General features: G+C 36.8%; 1 protein-coding gene across 1 annotated transcript in view; it reads right to left on the reverse strand.

Annotated features, from left to right (window-relative positions):
• Positions 1-1,250: 1,250 nt before the first annotated feature.
• LOC113229318 (ionotropic receptor 75a-like) overlaps positions 1,251-15,564 on the reverse strand; it is a 28,420-nt gene continuing 14,106 nt past the window's right edge. Inside the window, exons 4-15 of the mRNA XM_026462871.1 lie at positions 10,630-10,792; positions 9,970-10,065; positions 9,816-9,895; positions 6,691-6,818; positions 6,105-6,162; positions 5,403-5,518; positions 4,533-4,741; positions 3,235-3,282; positions 2,870-3,054; positions 2,616-2,754; positions 2,246-2,408; positions 1,251-1,452 (exon numbers count right to left, since the gene is read on the reverse strand). Coding sequence (XP_026318656.1) covers positions 1,251-1,452; positions 2,246-2,408; positions 2,616-2,754; positions 2,870-3,054; positions 3,235-3,282; positions 4,533-4,741; positions 5,403-5,518; positions 6,105-6,162; positions 6,691-6,818; positions 9,816-9,895; positions 9,970-10,065; positions 10,630-10,792 — 1,587 coding nt within the window. The remainder of the gene's footprint in view (positions 1,453-2,245; positions 2,409-2,615; positions 2,755-2,869; positions 3,055-3,234; positions 3,283-4,532; positions 4,742-5,402; positions 5,519-6,104; positions 6,163-6,690; positions 6,819-9,815; positions 9,896-9,969; positions 10,066-10,629; positions 10,793-15,564) is intronic.

Consider the following 15,564-nt stretch of genomic DNA (forward strand, 5'->3'; position numbering starts at 1 on the left):
TTCACCAGCACCCTTACCCTTCAAAACCGGAACACAGTAATGCTAACATTACTGCTTGACGGCTTTAAATGTTCGTAAGCCTTATTTGATAAAATACAAGGCAACTAATATTTGTCAATTTTATACTATAATTTAGTATTTATTTCAATTTGTAGACAGTAAGTGTGAATTTTGTTTTAATAAAAAATATCAGTAAAATTGTAATATTATGATTCTTACTCACGACCTGGGTAAAAATTTTAAATCAAAATGGATATCACACCTCTGGTTGCTTTAACACAAGCAAATGATATCGCTACCTTCTACTTATTCTACAATAAGTAGTGTTATGGCGTTTGTTGTTTTTATTATTATTGTTTCAGTGTTTATCTGTGATTTGATGTCTTCATTGTTTTTATGATTTAACTGCATTTTGATGTTAATTCTTATGCATACTTTTGCATAATAAACTTTTTTAAATCTCCGAAGCTTCGAGATGGATTCTCTTTTCAGGATATCCGCTCTTTGCCATTAATAATTACACATTTGATATCTAAATACTATTAAGTGTATAATTTTAAGTAGTCTACAAAGCTAAAAAACTACAGGTGTAACAAAGCAAAATACTCTGTGACGATGAGGCACAGGTATGGAGACCCCGGCATCGTGACACCAACTGCACAAGCGCCTCCCGTCAAAGATCTTCCTTTGTTGGTTTTTTGTGCGGCTGTTGTCCGAAGTGCGCCATGTGCGTGGTTATGATTATGGCCGGTTGACAGCATTTTTTGCACCACTCCTCTGGCACGCCATCAACGTGAAATCGGTCGAATGTCGTTTATCAAATCCCTCTGCAAACGATTGACTTTGCAGATAACTGCGCAAAATTTATTTTGTTGTCGTTGCCGATCCAATGACAGTTTCATTTTATTCTATATCTATCGTTGTGTCACTTTTGGAAAAACACCGTTTTTTTACTCTGTTTGTTTTAATCTAGTCTTATATTTTTTTATGTTATCAACACGCCTACCTATAACAGTTACAGTGCCGTCCAGAGCTTTATAATGAAAACCTGAGTGGCACTGCGCTCGTCACTCTGAGACATAAGCTCTCACAATGCCGCTTGGCAGTAGAAATAGGTGCGGTGACTGCGGTGGCAGGACTACCCTAGACGAACTCTTCTCAAACAGTACGTACCTAAGTAAATGTAGCAGTAAGTAATATATTTGTTTCCGAATGAACTCGAATTAATACCTCGTAGTAATCTGTTTTGCTCACCTACGAAACTTATGCCACAGGATCTCAAAGGCGAGCAGCAGGAGGGCGAAGAGTGAAGCCTCGGCGAGTAAGGCGAAGGCGGGAGCGGCCTGGCCGAGGGCGAGCGCGCGCGGCACGGTGCCTGAACAAGCGGAAGCAGCGCCTCGCAGACGCGCGCGAATTGCTGACGCGTGCCCCCGCTCTGACATCCGCATCAGGCTGCGTCAAGGAAAGACAGTAGGAGGCAAACGAGCAGACTAACCACTTGATGGGAGGTAATTGTCGTCGCCCATGGATATCTGCAACATCAGATGAGCTACCTATGCGTTGCCAACCTTTGAAAGCCCTGTTGACACACATTTTGAAGAACCCCATGTCATAGCGCAAAGAAAATCCTTTAGGAGAAAGATCGTTCCACATGTTGCCCGTTCGAGGAAGGAACGAACATAATGCCCGTGTGGTCTTTCAATGCCAGGCATCTATGATGTGGGGATGGGCTCTACTCCTTTAGCGAGAGGTGCGATAGTAGAAACGAGACGGTGGCACCAGTTCAAAAAGTTCCTCCCCGTTGTAAAGACGATAGAACACACTCAGAAAGCCAACGTCTCTCCGTAGACTAAGGGACTCCATACCGTCTGTGAGTTTGGGATCATCGATAATATTAACACCCCTACATTAGATGGAGTCAAGTGGATCAAGCTGATATTTGGGAACTCAATTATACAACAGAATTCGGTGACCCGGTGAGAAATATTGCTTCGCTCTATTGAACAATCCGAGCTTTTGACATTGTGAGTCCCTCAAAAGTAAAAACATATATAATGTCAAATTCTTATAGTGTCGAATCTGCGGATTGTACTGCAGAATGTATCAAAAAAATAATTTCCTAATGCATATCGTTCTTGCTAGGCATATAAAACATATCTCCATTTGTAACGATGTTTGGCAAGCTTTGCTTGGCACACGTCCTTTTTTAGTGCAATAATTAAAACTGTACAATGTGTAAGTATACCTCCAGGAGAAGAACTGCTTATAGGGGCTACGCTTCTGGCCCACAATGTAAACATGGGAAGGCGGCATGACCTGCAGCGTGCCCAAGTCGCAAAGCTCGCGCGCCGACAGACGGACCGACAACACTTGACTTGCCGTGTACGGTTCCGAATGGTACGCATACGCTGACAAATACACACTACAATTACTGAACTCAAAAGAAAAAGTATACAAAAATGTTATAATTAAGACGTTGACTATTCAAAAAATATAGACTACCAATCGTTCAGATCCAAAGATCCTGTGTTCTTTAAGTGTTGACGAAACATAAAATACTACTGAAAATCCAAAAACATGTTATGTTATAAAATTCAAATTCATGTTCGAGATACCTCCAGTCCTTATAAGTTCAACGCCGTCAATTGGCGACTGCAGCAAAGGAACTGTTCTTTTTGAATTAGTCACTTTCTTTTCCCTGAGTTCGTCTTCTTTCCTATTCTTGTAACCACTGTAATAGTAGATTCCTGGACTCTGCAAGATTGCAATTAACTTAGACAAAACTCTATCGCTTGTATTTTGCAGTAGTAATTGTTTAGAAAGTACAAAAGTTTAGTTACTAATTTTTGTTACTATTAGAGAGACATACAAAGAGCCAGCTGCGCGTGTAGCCGACGTCCTCGAAGACAAGTTCGAGGTCGGATTGAATGAGGCCATCGAGTGAAGCAATGTTAGGTGGGACGGCGTTCAGTAGCCACGACACCACGCTGCTCGTGTAGAAGGTATACAGTACCAAACTCGTCAAGCCCACCACGAGCAGTGTCGCGCGACGACCTGCCACAATCAAGTGATAAAGTCAAGATGTATTTTTCACCGTATAGGTTTCACAGTAAAAATTGACGCTGCACTGTATGTGCTTGCCCACCTTAGAATGAAGGTTTGGGTAAGACTAATATATTACATTTCTCAAAGAAAAGCCGCTGCAACGGTGTTCTTGTTGGCCCGCTGACTTACCTTGAGTCGAAATTGATTTGGACATTAACTGAATTCCATCTTCGTAAGCTGAAAAAAATAAAACCAAGTTACTTTTTGCAGGTAGTGACATAATTTTCCCGATAGCCTACAACAGGAATAAGTCAAAGTCAAATAATCATTTATTCCGTAGGTAAAATTTTTACACTTGACATTTTTTTAGACACTTTTTAAGCTACTGCTCGTTCATTACGCTGACCTCCCTGAGAAGAACGAGCAAGAAACTCTAGGGATTGCTCTTTTCCATTAAATGCTATGGAATACACTTTGAATCATAATTGTGTACAATCTAGACTCTTGTTGTCTTTCCATACTTCTTTATCTAAAACATACTCTTCAATTTTGTACTATTAATTTTCAGTTAAAATACTTTTGATGTAAGTTTTAAACTTAGGAAATGATAATCTTAATATTTATCTCCGAAATCTTATTGTAAAAACGTATTCAGTTCCCCATAAAAGAATCGTTTACCTTAGTTAAACGAAATCGTTGTACCATGAGTTTGGACTTAGTTCTAAGTTTAATATTATGGATATCTTCTTTCTTAATGAAATTATGTATATTTTTTTACGGGCATATAAAATATTTGATTAAATGTACTATGTATGATACCACAGTCATGATACTAGTCTCCTTAAACTTTTGTCTAAGAGAAACCCGAGAATCTAAATAGTATATCGTTTTTGCAACACAAATATGGTTTATATATCTGCCGCTTTACCCCACATGAGAATCCTGTAGGATACTATGGAAGTAACTAAAGTAAACTAGTCTAGCAGTAGCAACATTGGTAAGCTCACGTATTCTACGGACTGCGTATGCAGCAGAGCTTAATCTGCTGGCTAAGAAAAATATATGTGGAAACCATTGAAGTTTACCATCTAAGGTCAATCCCAAAAAGACAGCTTTATTAACAAGGTCTAACTTTTCTCAATTTATTTCTATGATTGGACTAGTCGATTTTACATTAGGTAATTCAAATTTAACACACTTTATCTTCTTGGCATTGAGCAATAAATTGTTAACATTAAACCAATAAACTACCTTTGAAAGGGTATCGATCGGTAATATTAATATTATCAAAGTTAATGCCATGTCTGTCTGTTTTAAAAATCAAGGAAGAGTCATCAACAAACAATACTATTTCGCAAATGTCCTTAGCAAAGAATGGTAGATCATTAATATCAATGAGAAATAAGAACGGTCCAAGTATTGAGCCCTGCGGAACACCCATTTTTACCGCAGATCCCAGGGAAGTCACTTTTTGAGTAATTCCGAACCTTGTTGACACGCAGCAGCAACGACGCTGCATAGCGCGTAAATTCCAGGATTGGGGCGACCTTCGATAGTTGCAGCTCCAGTAAGCACCACGATGCAGAGCAGTCCAACCACGCACGTGCTCCACCACACCCCGGCCGACAGCGGCGTCAGGAAACGGTTCTCATAATTACCTACGCCCTTGTCCGGAATCAAGTAGTACACCTTCGTCCTGAGTATTGTGGAAAAGATGGATGAAATAACATCATGGACCAAATCCAGAAGATTGTTATTGCGATACAAGACAGTTTGGTCGGGTGTTTAGTACAGTACACCAGATGTCGCGATAAGTATCAAATAGCCATTTTTCTAATTAACTTGTTTTATATTGAAGAGCTGCAATTTATCAACTACTACTACAGCTACTCTAATTTCTTGTGATAACAGACAAATCAACTAGATGGCGCTTTTTGCACAGAGTTTTATGGATATTGCCAACTAATTCAATAGTTGCCGTTTATTTTGGTTAAGATTAACGCCATCTACTCGTATTAGCAAGCGTTAACTTGTAAATTAGTTCGTAACACACAATGCCATCTATTGATCAATATCAAACTTCAGAAAATAATTTTAACACATGGTCAATATTTGAAAAAAGTATTTATTTATATTTCACAATATCCACAAAATAATTGATATCCACAGTCATTTACATAAACTACTGAACTACTTCCAGGTCAGCGCCGTTTAGATACATATAAGACGGAATTTTGAAACTTTTTCGGAACTTTTTCAAAGTTACAGTGAGTAGTATGGAGATAAACAGTCCTGTTGAGTTATTGGTTGATGGTATGAATAAACCATAATTAGTGCCCAGTCATACAAGTACTTACTCAAGGTACGTCAGCTGCGGGAGAAAGGGGTCAACCCAGTCTAGCCTCTCGGGGTAGAGACGCAGACACGTACACGCGATGTCCTGCTCGCGCCAGTACAGTGTATTCGTCACCGCCTGTGCAAAAGACTTGTTACGCAGTACAGCCCTGCTAATTGTAAATGCAGTACTTGCATAATAGCGGTTCGAAGAATAACGCGCGAAGCATATTTTTAGATATCTAAGCGACAAGCTTATATTAAATAACTATTCAATTTTAATATTAAAAATTAGAAAAAATTGAACCTTTCCAACCAAGACAATGTTTTTATACACTTTATTGCCCCATTCGAATATAAAACGTATTGCGGCGATTCTGGTATTGCGAGCAGGAATGGTGTTAAAAGTAAATGCAGCACTTATTTTGACCTAGCATATGTTTACCTAATACTGCATATTTATTATTCGTTGATTATTTCAATACCTGGTACTGGTGGTTAAAGTATTCATTTAATAGATCTTCACTCTAAAATTTAATCAGTATAGGTATTTAGGTATTATTTAAACGATTAATTATGGGCGTGAAAATGATAAGGGACAAAGAAAATTCGTTATGTCCAGTAACTATATATATACATATCGTCTGCTTAAAGGTAAAACCACATAAATGACATTTTCCACAAAATATCTCCGAATGATGTACACATAAACTATTAATTCCTACCAAAGTTGAATTTCGTCGAGGCGATTCCAACCACCGTCCAACACTTGTGTAATTAAACCTGCAATAAAAAAATTAATTCATAATAATAAAAAAAATTCATAAGCACATTTACAATAAAAAATATAGAACCAAATGCTAATGAAAAGGATAGAGCCTTAGCACTACGTGCTGCTTTTCTTGTTCCAGGTTGATACATGGACTTTTACCAGACTTCACAACAATATATACATTTTAAATGTAAGGGATACGCTCATTGACTCACAAATAAATGGACGACGGGTCTAATACAAAAACCACGAAAAAAATGTCCCAAGTCAACCTATTCGAAATTTAAATTGTAATGTCATCGCAGTATCGCGCTGTCAGTCGAACAAATGAAGACTAAAGCAGAGTTTGGCGCTCTGTATACGATTTTAGCGCCTTACAAGTGCGGACACTTTTTAGCGCGGACCCGACGTCCATATAATTGTAAGTCAATGGATACGCTTCAAATTTATTTGTTATTTTGATAAGCAAAGGAACATTTACTATTCTCAAATCAATATTCGTCTTTTTCATATTTTGTTACAACCAGACATAAAATAACCTGAAGTTGTGGTGTTGCATGAGCGAGATGAGCATCTGGGCACCGACCTTCGTCATGGCGGCGATGCCGGGCGTGTAGCGCACCTCCTCGAGCATTGCAGGGTCAAATTCCGCCCCCCCCTCAGCGACCTGACCACACAACCACAAATTGTACATTCTCACCTTAATGTAACGCAAACTACACTTATCTACCATACGTAATGTATTGTTTATTTTTGTACTCCAGAACTTTTTTGCATCACTTCGCTAGTAATTTTTGCTATGAGAATTCAATGCAAGTAATTTTGAAACAATTTTTTTGGATCAATATCGCGTAAATGGTTCGAAACTTTGATTTATTTGAAAAACTAATCGACCCTAGAAAGACAAAAGGTCTAACGTGCATTTGGAAAATATTACAGGAGAGCTATTTAAAGTAATTTTTTTAAGAAAAAAAAAATCTTATTATTTTATCGAAATATGAAAAAGTAGAAAGCGCCAGTTTTTCCATGTAACAAATAAAATTAGAGTTATAATTTTTATTTGCTTAAAAAATTACTTTAAATAGCTCCTTTGTAATATTTTCAAAATGAAGTTAGACGTTTCACATTTCCAGTGACGTAAATATACGGTTGCATGGTCACTCTTATGATCGTGGGACCTAAAAAGGGCCTGAAACGTTGGTTTGTTTGAAAAACACAAATATACGCGATTTAAATCCGAAAAAATAGTTTCATTCCTATGTGTAACGATCGCGAAAGTCTAAGAACTCGCCAAGTATTTTTTAATTGTATTTTATAAAATTTTTAATTGCATTTATTAAGAGTACTACCGCGGTTCATTTTCATTCGGTCGAGTGGCAGGTATACTGGCTTAATTTCAGAATTTATTTCCTTACAAACGAAATTAAAGATTTGAAAAATGTATATCGTGTAGGTACGTGTTTTATTTAGTTCAGTTGATATAAAAAAAAATTCTGAATAAAAAAAATAATGCAAGAAGACGTTGGTTCGAATCCGACCGGATCGAACATTGACTTACAATTATATGGACGTCGGGTCCGCGCTAAAAAGTGTCCGCACTTGTAAGGCGCTAAAATCGTATACAGAGCGCCAAACTCCGCTTTAGTCTTCATTTGTTCTACTGACAGCGCGATAATGCGATGACATTACAATTTAAATTTCGAATAGGTTGACTTGGGACATTTTTTTCGTGATTTTTGTATTATTGGTTTTGTATTAGACCCGTCGTCCATTTATTTGTAAGTCAATGGGATAGAAAGAATTTTTTCTGAGTGTTCAATCTTTGTATTAATAATTATAACAAACTAGTGGAGTAATTTCACAAAAAATAATTGAATATCAATTCAATAAAAATTTAATTCATAAAAAAAATTGTTAGGAAAATTTCGTTGCCGTGAAAATTTTTAGGATTCTTGTTTTCACATCGTATACTAGGTAATCAGTGTATATACTTTATTGTACTATATATTTTTCCAAATATGATTGATTCAACACTCTCACTGTTATGCGGAACCAAAGCCATTTGAGGTTGTATAGACTCTTCAGGATTACAGTTATCAGCTGAGATTTTATTGTAAACCTAACCCCGTGCGCCAGAGTGGCTGAATACTTTTCGTATTTTTACGTAACGTAAGTCCGCGACGAGCATTATTGATCATCTTTAACAACATCACGATGCGCGACATCGGTTAGTGGACATAGGTTTACCCAATACAACGCCATCATTTCATCACTTTGAATGCTGAAATTTTCAAATTACGTTATTATAGTTGAGACTCTTAATTGCAATATTTATATTACTTAATATAAAATATATATATATAAAAAGATCATTCTTTTTATAACCATGATGGTCTATATTTATTTTTTGCGAAAATACTACTTTGTTGTTATGTTAGTTTCGAAAATTAACTATCCGATCGATCTCGGATAGTTAATTTTCGACGCCGTGATCGTGTGTGCCATTATTCGGCGTGGTCTACATCCTTTGCCCATCACTTCTTCGGCTTCCTCGGGCCCTTCTTATATAACGGATGTAATGGTGATTTGCATATTTATCCTCTAAACAAGTTTGAATGTAAGAACGTGGTCACTAAAAAGCTATTGACTTTGTCATATGAGGAAACCGAAAACCTCCTTCATGTTCCATTATAGTTAATTCCCACACACACAAACACACACTCTCACTCACACACTCACACACACACACAACATACACTCTCACACACACACAACAAAATACTTGCCCTCTAGTCTTCAATTTTATTTATATTTATAATTTTTTGATTTGTATAAACCAAATTTTGAGTAACTTTCTCTCATAGCAATCATTCGTGACGCAGTCAATGTTGTTTTTTTGATACTTTATCCGTAGGCGGAGGCCTGGAGACCTATAGCATAGGGTATCCTAGTTTAGGCTCCAGCCTTCACAGACAACAAATGTTTTATTACTTAAGAATGTTTAATTATGGTTGAAATTGTGTGTGAAGGAAATAAAATTTATTATTATTATTATTATTATTATTAGTTTGGGCTCCAGTCTCCCACAATGCGTTACTCAAACCATATGTAACAATATGTTTCTACTATGATGTTCCTTTGTTTTGTGTTGTGGAGATACATAAAGATATTTATTGTTATTACTTGATAGAAAGATCGAACATGGAACTCACGTTACCACGATTTCGTTTCTTTTAAGGGGAACTGTATACTTTTTAACTACAAGATTATAATTTCGTAAGTTAATAATATTTCAATTGAAATTATTACAAAATTGTAGACTACGTGTTAGATAAAGATATATGGAAAGACGACATGACTCTAGATTCCACACAAATTTAATGCAAAGTGTATCCCATAGCATTTAAGTTTATTTGAAAAGAGCAATCCCTAGACTTTCTTAGAACCCCGAGACCATCACACACAGTTGTAGAATGTGTCCATACAACTCCCAGCAAATTTAACTACTACTAGAGTGTAGATTACCGATATATATAGCGGTAGTCTTTCCTAAAACGTTATCTGCCAGCTTGAGGGATCTAATGCCCCATCAGTCTATCTGGTTCTGTATGAATGTGAATATCAAGTAATTCAAGAGCAAGAAATACTGGGCGCTACGACTCACCACCGTGACGGCTCGCAGCGTCAAATTATGAAAATCCCAACGGTGGTAATATTTGAATCCTTCCGCCGAGATATTCAAACCTGAAATTGCAAAACGAAATCAAGACAAAGCGGTACCGTTGTGTGGGTACGTACTTTATTTATAAAATATTCACCAGTGTCGCGACTCCACTCTCCGAGGGGAGTTTTCTCTAAATGATTTCCCTGAATTTTGCCGAAATTGAAAACATCCGTGAGTTTATAATGGTCTCCTGCAAAATAACGAGGGTGAAACATCACGGGAAACAATATAAAGAAACGTGATTAAGGAATACTAAGACCACAATTCAATAATTGTAACTTTTTTATAAAAAACCGGCCTCCAAAGGTCGTGGAATTACATCTATTTGCCAAATTTTATTGGAATCAGTTACAGGAAAGTGCGTGAAACAGGATTAATCCCTTATTTCGCTACCCTTAGAGGTGCAATATTTAAATTAGTTAGAAGAATATTTAGTTATAAGAAATTGAAATGTTTAAATTATTATTTTTATTATAATGTTTATGAATGAAAGCTATTTAGTAATTTATTAACGAATTTATTTTAAAAATTAAGTGATTTGACATTATCGAATTAGATTTATATCTGTAATGATAAATGTGTTTGCACAATGTAACATGAATAAATGAAATGAAATGGAACCAATAGTGAAGTGCACTCTTTCAAATCGGTTCACAGTAATCCCGTGCCATGCACACAAAAAAGATATAGTCAAATTGAGAACCTCTTCCTTAATTTTTACGAAATTTTTTTTATAAAAGTTACGTTTTCCTACCACAAAAAGCAACCACAGCGATGTCCGCGTCCACGCTCAAGTTTAAATTTTGGAACACGCCGTCGACAAACTTCATTCTGGTATTCTCATTCTCGCACTTGTATGTCATCGGGTCCACGATTACCCACATATGTGTCGAATCAAATAACATTTCTCTTGATGCCTAAAATTTCTTATTAATGAAAACTGATACTGTTCTATTGTAGAAAAAGTATTACCGTAAACAAAGTTAGTTATTAAAGTATGTATAATAACGTAACAAAATTGTTATAGAAATTCCTATGATACTAATCGAAGTAGTTCCGAATTGTGGCGCTAGATGGCATTGGACCTAAATACGTGATTTTAGACTTTCCCAAACTTGAATATTGTTTTATTAAGGTAAATTCATAGTCATAATCTTCGTTCGTAGGAAGCGTCTTCGACCCGCGCCCGTCATCAGGGCTGATTGCAAGAACACATGAAGTGGGTTTTTGTTTGTACATCTGCACTTCTGATAATCTGGATTCGACAGGAACTTGCGCCCCACTTGTCCAGATCACAAACGAAATTGACATTGAATGTGTACGGAAGCGCGAAGCTAAGTTTCTCTACTTCACATTAAATTGAAGTTTATCGAATTCGTCGTTTGATCTCTAGGGGTATGTGAATACCGGCTAACCGAGAAAACTTTTCCCTTACCATTAACAAACGGATGTTTCATTGTCCATTGTACCGGACGTGTAAAAAAGAAGCCAAACTGAGAACACAGGGACAGTGCCTTACAGGACCTTTCAAGTCTTTTGATGTAAAAAAATTTTTTTTGATCAAAATCGCATCAAATTTGGAAAAATAACAATTATTGCTTGCATATTGTGATTCAATACTCGTAATATTATTTTTTTATATTAATATTATACTCATAGGAAATGAAACTATTTTTTCGCATCTAAATCACGTGTTTTTTCAACAAACTCTTTACAGGTGCCATGGTCACTGGGATAGTTAAAATCATCAACCAGTTATGTGTAATATTAATCCAAACAAAAAGTTACTGATTAAATACCTTATTTTTTAAATTTTCAAATAACATTCCAATTTACGGATGTTTCACAAATTATTTCATTTTAACCATTGACTTACAAATAAATGGACGAGGGGTCTAATACAAAAACCACGAAAAAAATGTCTCAAGTCAACCTATTTAAACGTAGTGACATGTCAAGGAATATGAAAAAGCTAAAACGTTGAATTTAAATTGTAATGTCGTCGCAGTACTGTCTAATTTTGCTTGCTTCGCTGTCAGTCGAACAAACGAAGACTAGAGCGTGAATGACGCTCTGTATACGATTTTAACGCCCTATAAGTTCGGACACTTTTTAGCGCGGACCCGACGTCCATATAATTGTAAGTCAATGATTTTAACAATATAAATTATTTATTAATTGAATATTATTATTAACGTAACAATTAATGTAATAATCGCGAAAATCTAAGAACTCCATATTAATATTATTGCGTACCATCCACGAAGTATTGGTATTAAAATATACAGTACCACGGCGAATAAAAATAAATGATACGTATTGAAAAATTGCTAAAAACATATAAAATGTTTCACATTGTTTACTTTGTTTTACTACGGCGGAAAGCAGGTCATTGTAAATGAGTTGTCACTGTAAGCTCGAGCCGCAAGCGAGGATTTAGGCGTCACGAGTTTACAAATACCTTGACACACGTGTAATATACGCTGTTTTCCAGTATATTTGTGAGAAAACCAAATTACTAGAAATCCAAAATATACTGGAGAATTTATTACAAGAAATAAATTGTTTAAGCAAACAACATAAAGGGGTTATGACATAAATGAATATCTTGTGAAGGCAAGGCGCCTCATCCTGCATTGAAGTTTTAAAAAGTACGACACAGCTTTTGTATCCACACGCGCATACACTTCACAGGCATCAGTTTTTAAGCGGAGTTTCAGAGCTTTATTCCCCTTTTTGAGGATTATTTTTGGAATCACTCGTGTTTCTCTTTATTCACAAAAAACAGAATAACTTGCTCAGGATTTTTGAGGCAGCCTTTGACAATTCTAAATAAATATAAAGATGACGCAACCAACATACTCGTATGTTCACCGATAACTCATCATCTTATTGGAAGCTTATTTACTCCATTGCGGTGGAATAGAAGGGAACAGGAGTCCACAAAGAATTGCAATTCATTTTCGTCTACTTCATTCAAACCAAAATGCAGGAAAATGCTGGTAAGGGCCAAGATAGACCATCATGGAGTATGGCGAAGTGCTTTGAATTATAGAATTAAAATGATTGCTCGATATTTAAAAAAGACGTGTTTGTGATAGCTTGAGACAGAGTTGTTGATGGTGCAAGTTTTTACACATCGGAGGATACGGATTTTAAATATTTTTAAAAAACGCGAAAAGTGTACATCTTTTGCTGACCCTATCTACATGAAAAATCAAACGAACAGACGAGCTTTTTGACGGGAGGTAGTCATCGTCGCCCATGGACATTTGCAACATCAGATGAGCTGCCCATGCGTTGCCAGTCTTTGAGAGCCCTGTAAACACTCTTTTTGAAGAACCCCATAGCGCATAGGAAACACTTCTGGAGGAAGATCATTCCACATAGTGCGCGTTCAAGGAAGGAACGAACGAGATGCCCGCGTCGTCTTACAATGCCAGACATCTAAGATGTGGGGATTTCCTCTACTCTTTTGGTGAGAAGTGCGATCGTAGAAACGAGACGGTGGCACCATTTTGAAAAGTGCCGTAGAGCACTCCCTATTACTAAGACGGTAGAATATACACAGAGAGCCAACATCTCTCCGTAGGCTAAGGAGCTCCATACCGTCTGTGAGTTTGGGGTCATCGACAATACGAACAACCCTACGTTGAATGGAGTCAAGTGGGTCATGCTGGTATTTGGTAGCTCATTCACAACAATTTTCATGAAAATAATCAATCTGCCTAGCGTAATCGTTGTGGAATTTTATCAAAATTATATGGTAACAACAACAGCTGAGTGGCTTTTTCGGCTTACAGTTTGTTTCTGGAAGGTTTGTAAATTATTCCAGCGTGTCTTTTAGGTAATGTCAAGGCTTAGATATCGGCAATTAATATTAGTATCGATCGATCTGATGCTTTTATTTATGCAGATTATGCGCATATGCGGATTCTAATATTCGCAACAACAACCCTAGTTTGAACAAGAATGCCTCAAATATTCAGCATTTCATTTCTGATTCACAATCCTACTCCATAATCAAGATATCAATCCGCGATGATAGTATAAAAATATTATCAATACGTAATACACTACGGCATTTAAAAATAGGCTATTTCAATATAGCACGAGAATGCAAATACTTGAATTAATGAACACCTTAATTTTTTCAAATTATGTTTACAATCTATTGCAAGTGGCATTTATGCACCGAAGAGGCGGGAGTTACTTGCTTCGATTATATCTTCTAGAATTATGACATTAGCGATTAGCTGTCATGAAACTATGGCAGATTACTTCGCTGGTGAATCACCAACAATTTTCTGTGGATAAGGTTCTTTTTTTAGACACTTACCCTGTCCCTTTTTCATCAAAACAATGATAGGATCTCAAATCATAAGAATCATGTTAATGTCAATGAAAAATTGTGTTATTCTAGTGAATAATGTTGTTTATAAAATTTATTAAGGTGTCCATTTTTAAAGGGTTTAACGCAAATGAAATTGAATTGTGGATAGATTACAATGGATTGGCCTCAACAATAGCTCTCAACGAGCTTATTCGTCCGTCCGGCAAACGCATATTGCGTTACTATCTAGTATTTGTATACGCATTTGTATCACATCGGAACTATTATTCAAAAGCTACACGAATTTCGGCATTGTTCTTGTTATACTTCAAATCGAATTGGAAAATATGTACAGGCTAAACGAAAACAACTGAATAATACCAAAATGTTTAATTTAGTACAACAAAAATTTTATTTTATAATTATTTTTTTTATAGTACCAAGTACCAAGTAAGCGACACGCCTGTCCATGACAATTGCATGGCCACTTAGAGGTTTAAATCACAAAGATCTAAGGAACACTGCCACTGCTCCCGTCACCCTGAGATATTAGTTGGCAAGTCCCATGTGCCCATTACTGCTGTTATGCTCACATTACTGCTCGGCGGCAGAAATAGGTAAGGTGGCAGTACTTCCCCGGACGAACTCTTTCACAAGGGGTTCTATTACTACAAGATGCTGCTGCTATAAACTGATCTTCCACTAAAAAAAATTTATTTAATTTTAAGGTAGCTACTGCAGCCGCAAGCAGCAACTTTTATAAATGTTGAGTTACCCCATTTGAAACGTCGTGGAACAAAAGCTGTTTGTTTAAATGATAGGAATGAAACGTTAACAGATCTCGAGTAATTAAAATATAACCCTGTGTAGAGAGAGATGACTCCTTATGCTCTCCGGGTTAATAAACGAACTGCAAGCAGATAAGTCTTATTAAACGGGAGCGCTACTCGCCGTCACGGCAGCCCGTTAGCAGATAAAATATTTTTTAGCCGTGGGGCGACGGCTTAAGAATACATTGTCGCCTCCCCATACATGCCCGTGGGGGTCGTAAGAGGCGACCGAGGGCGTCACAAGTGTCCATCTGCTTAGCATTGTGGTAGGCTCTGTGCCGACTGGATAGCGACCACAGTACACACGGCGGAAAACCCTCCACAGTGAAACGCTTTTGCGAATCGCGTTCAGGGATCAGTTGGTGTACATCCAGTGCATTTGGCCTGACCGGCAAAATGATAGTGACGGAGTGAAGATATTTGTGTTTTCCATCCGTTACTCTCATCTCTGGACTGTATTCGCACTTTCCATCAGGCGCGGTGCAGTCATTTTGTCGAGTCGCAATAAAAAAAAAAAAAAAAAAAA

The sequence above is a fragment of the Hyposmocoma kahamanoa genome, unplaced genomic scaffold, assembly GCF_003589595.1.
Source record: "Hyposmocoma kahamanoa isolate Upper Pololo Valley unplaced genomic scaffold, ASM358959v1 303, whole genome shotgun sequence".
NCBI lineage: Eukaryota > Metazoa > Arthropoda > Insecta > Lepidoptera > Cosmopterigidae > Hyposmocoma > Hyposmocoma kahamanoa.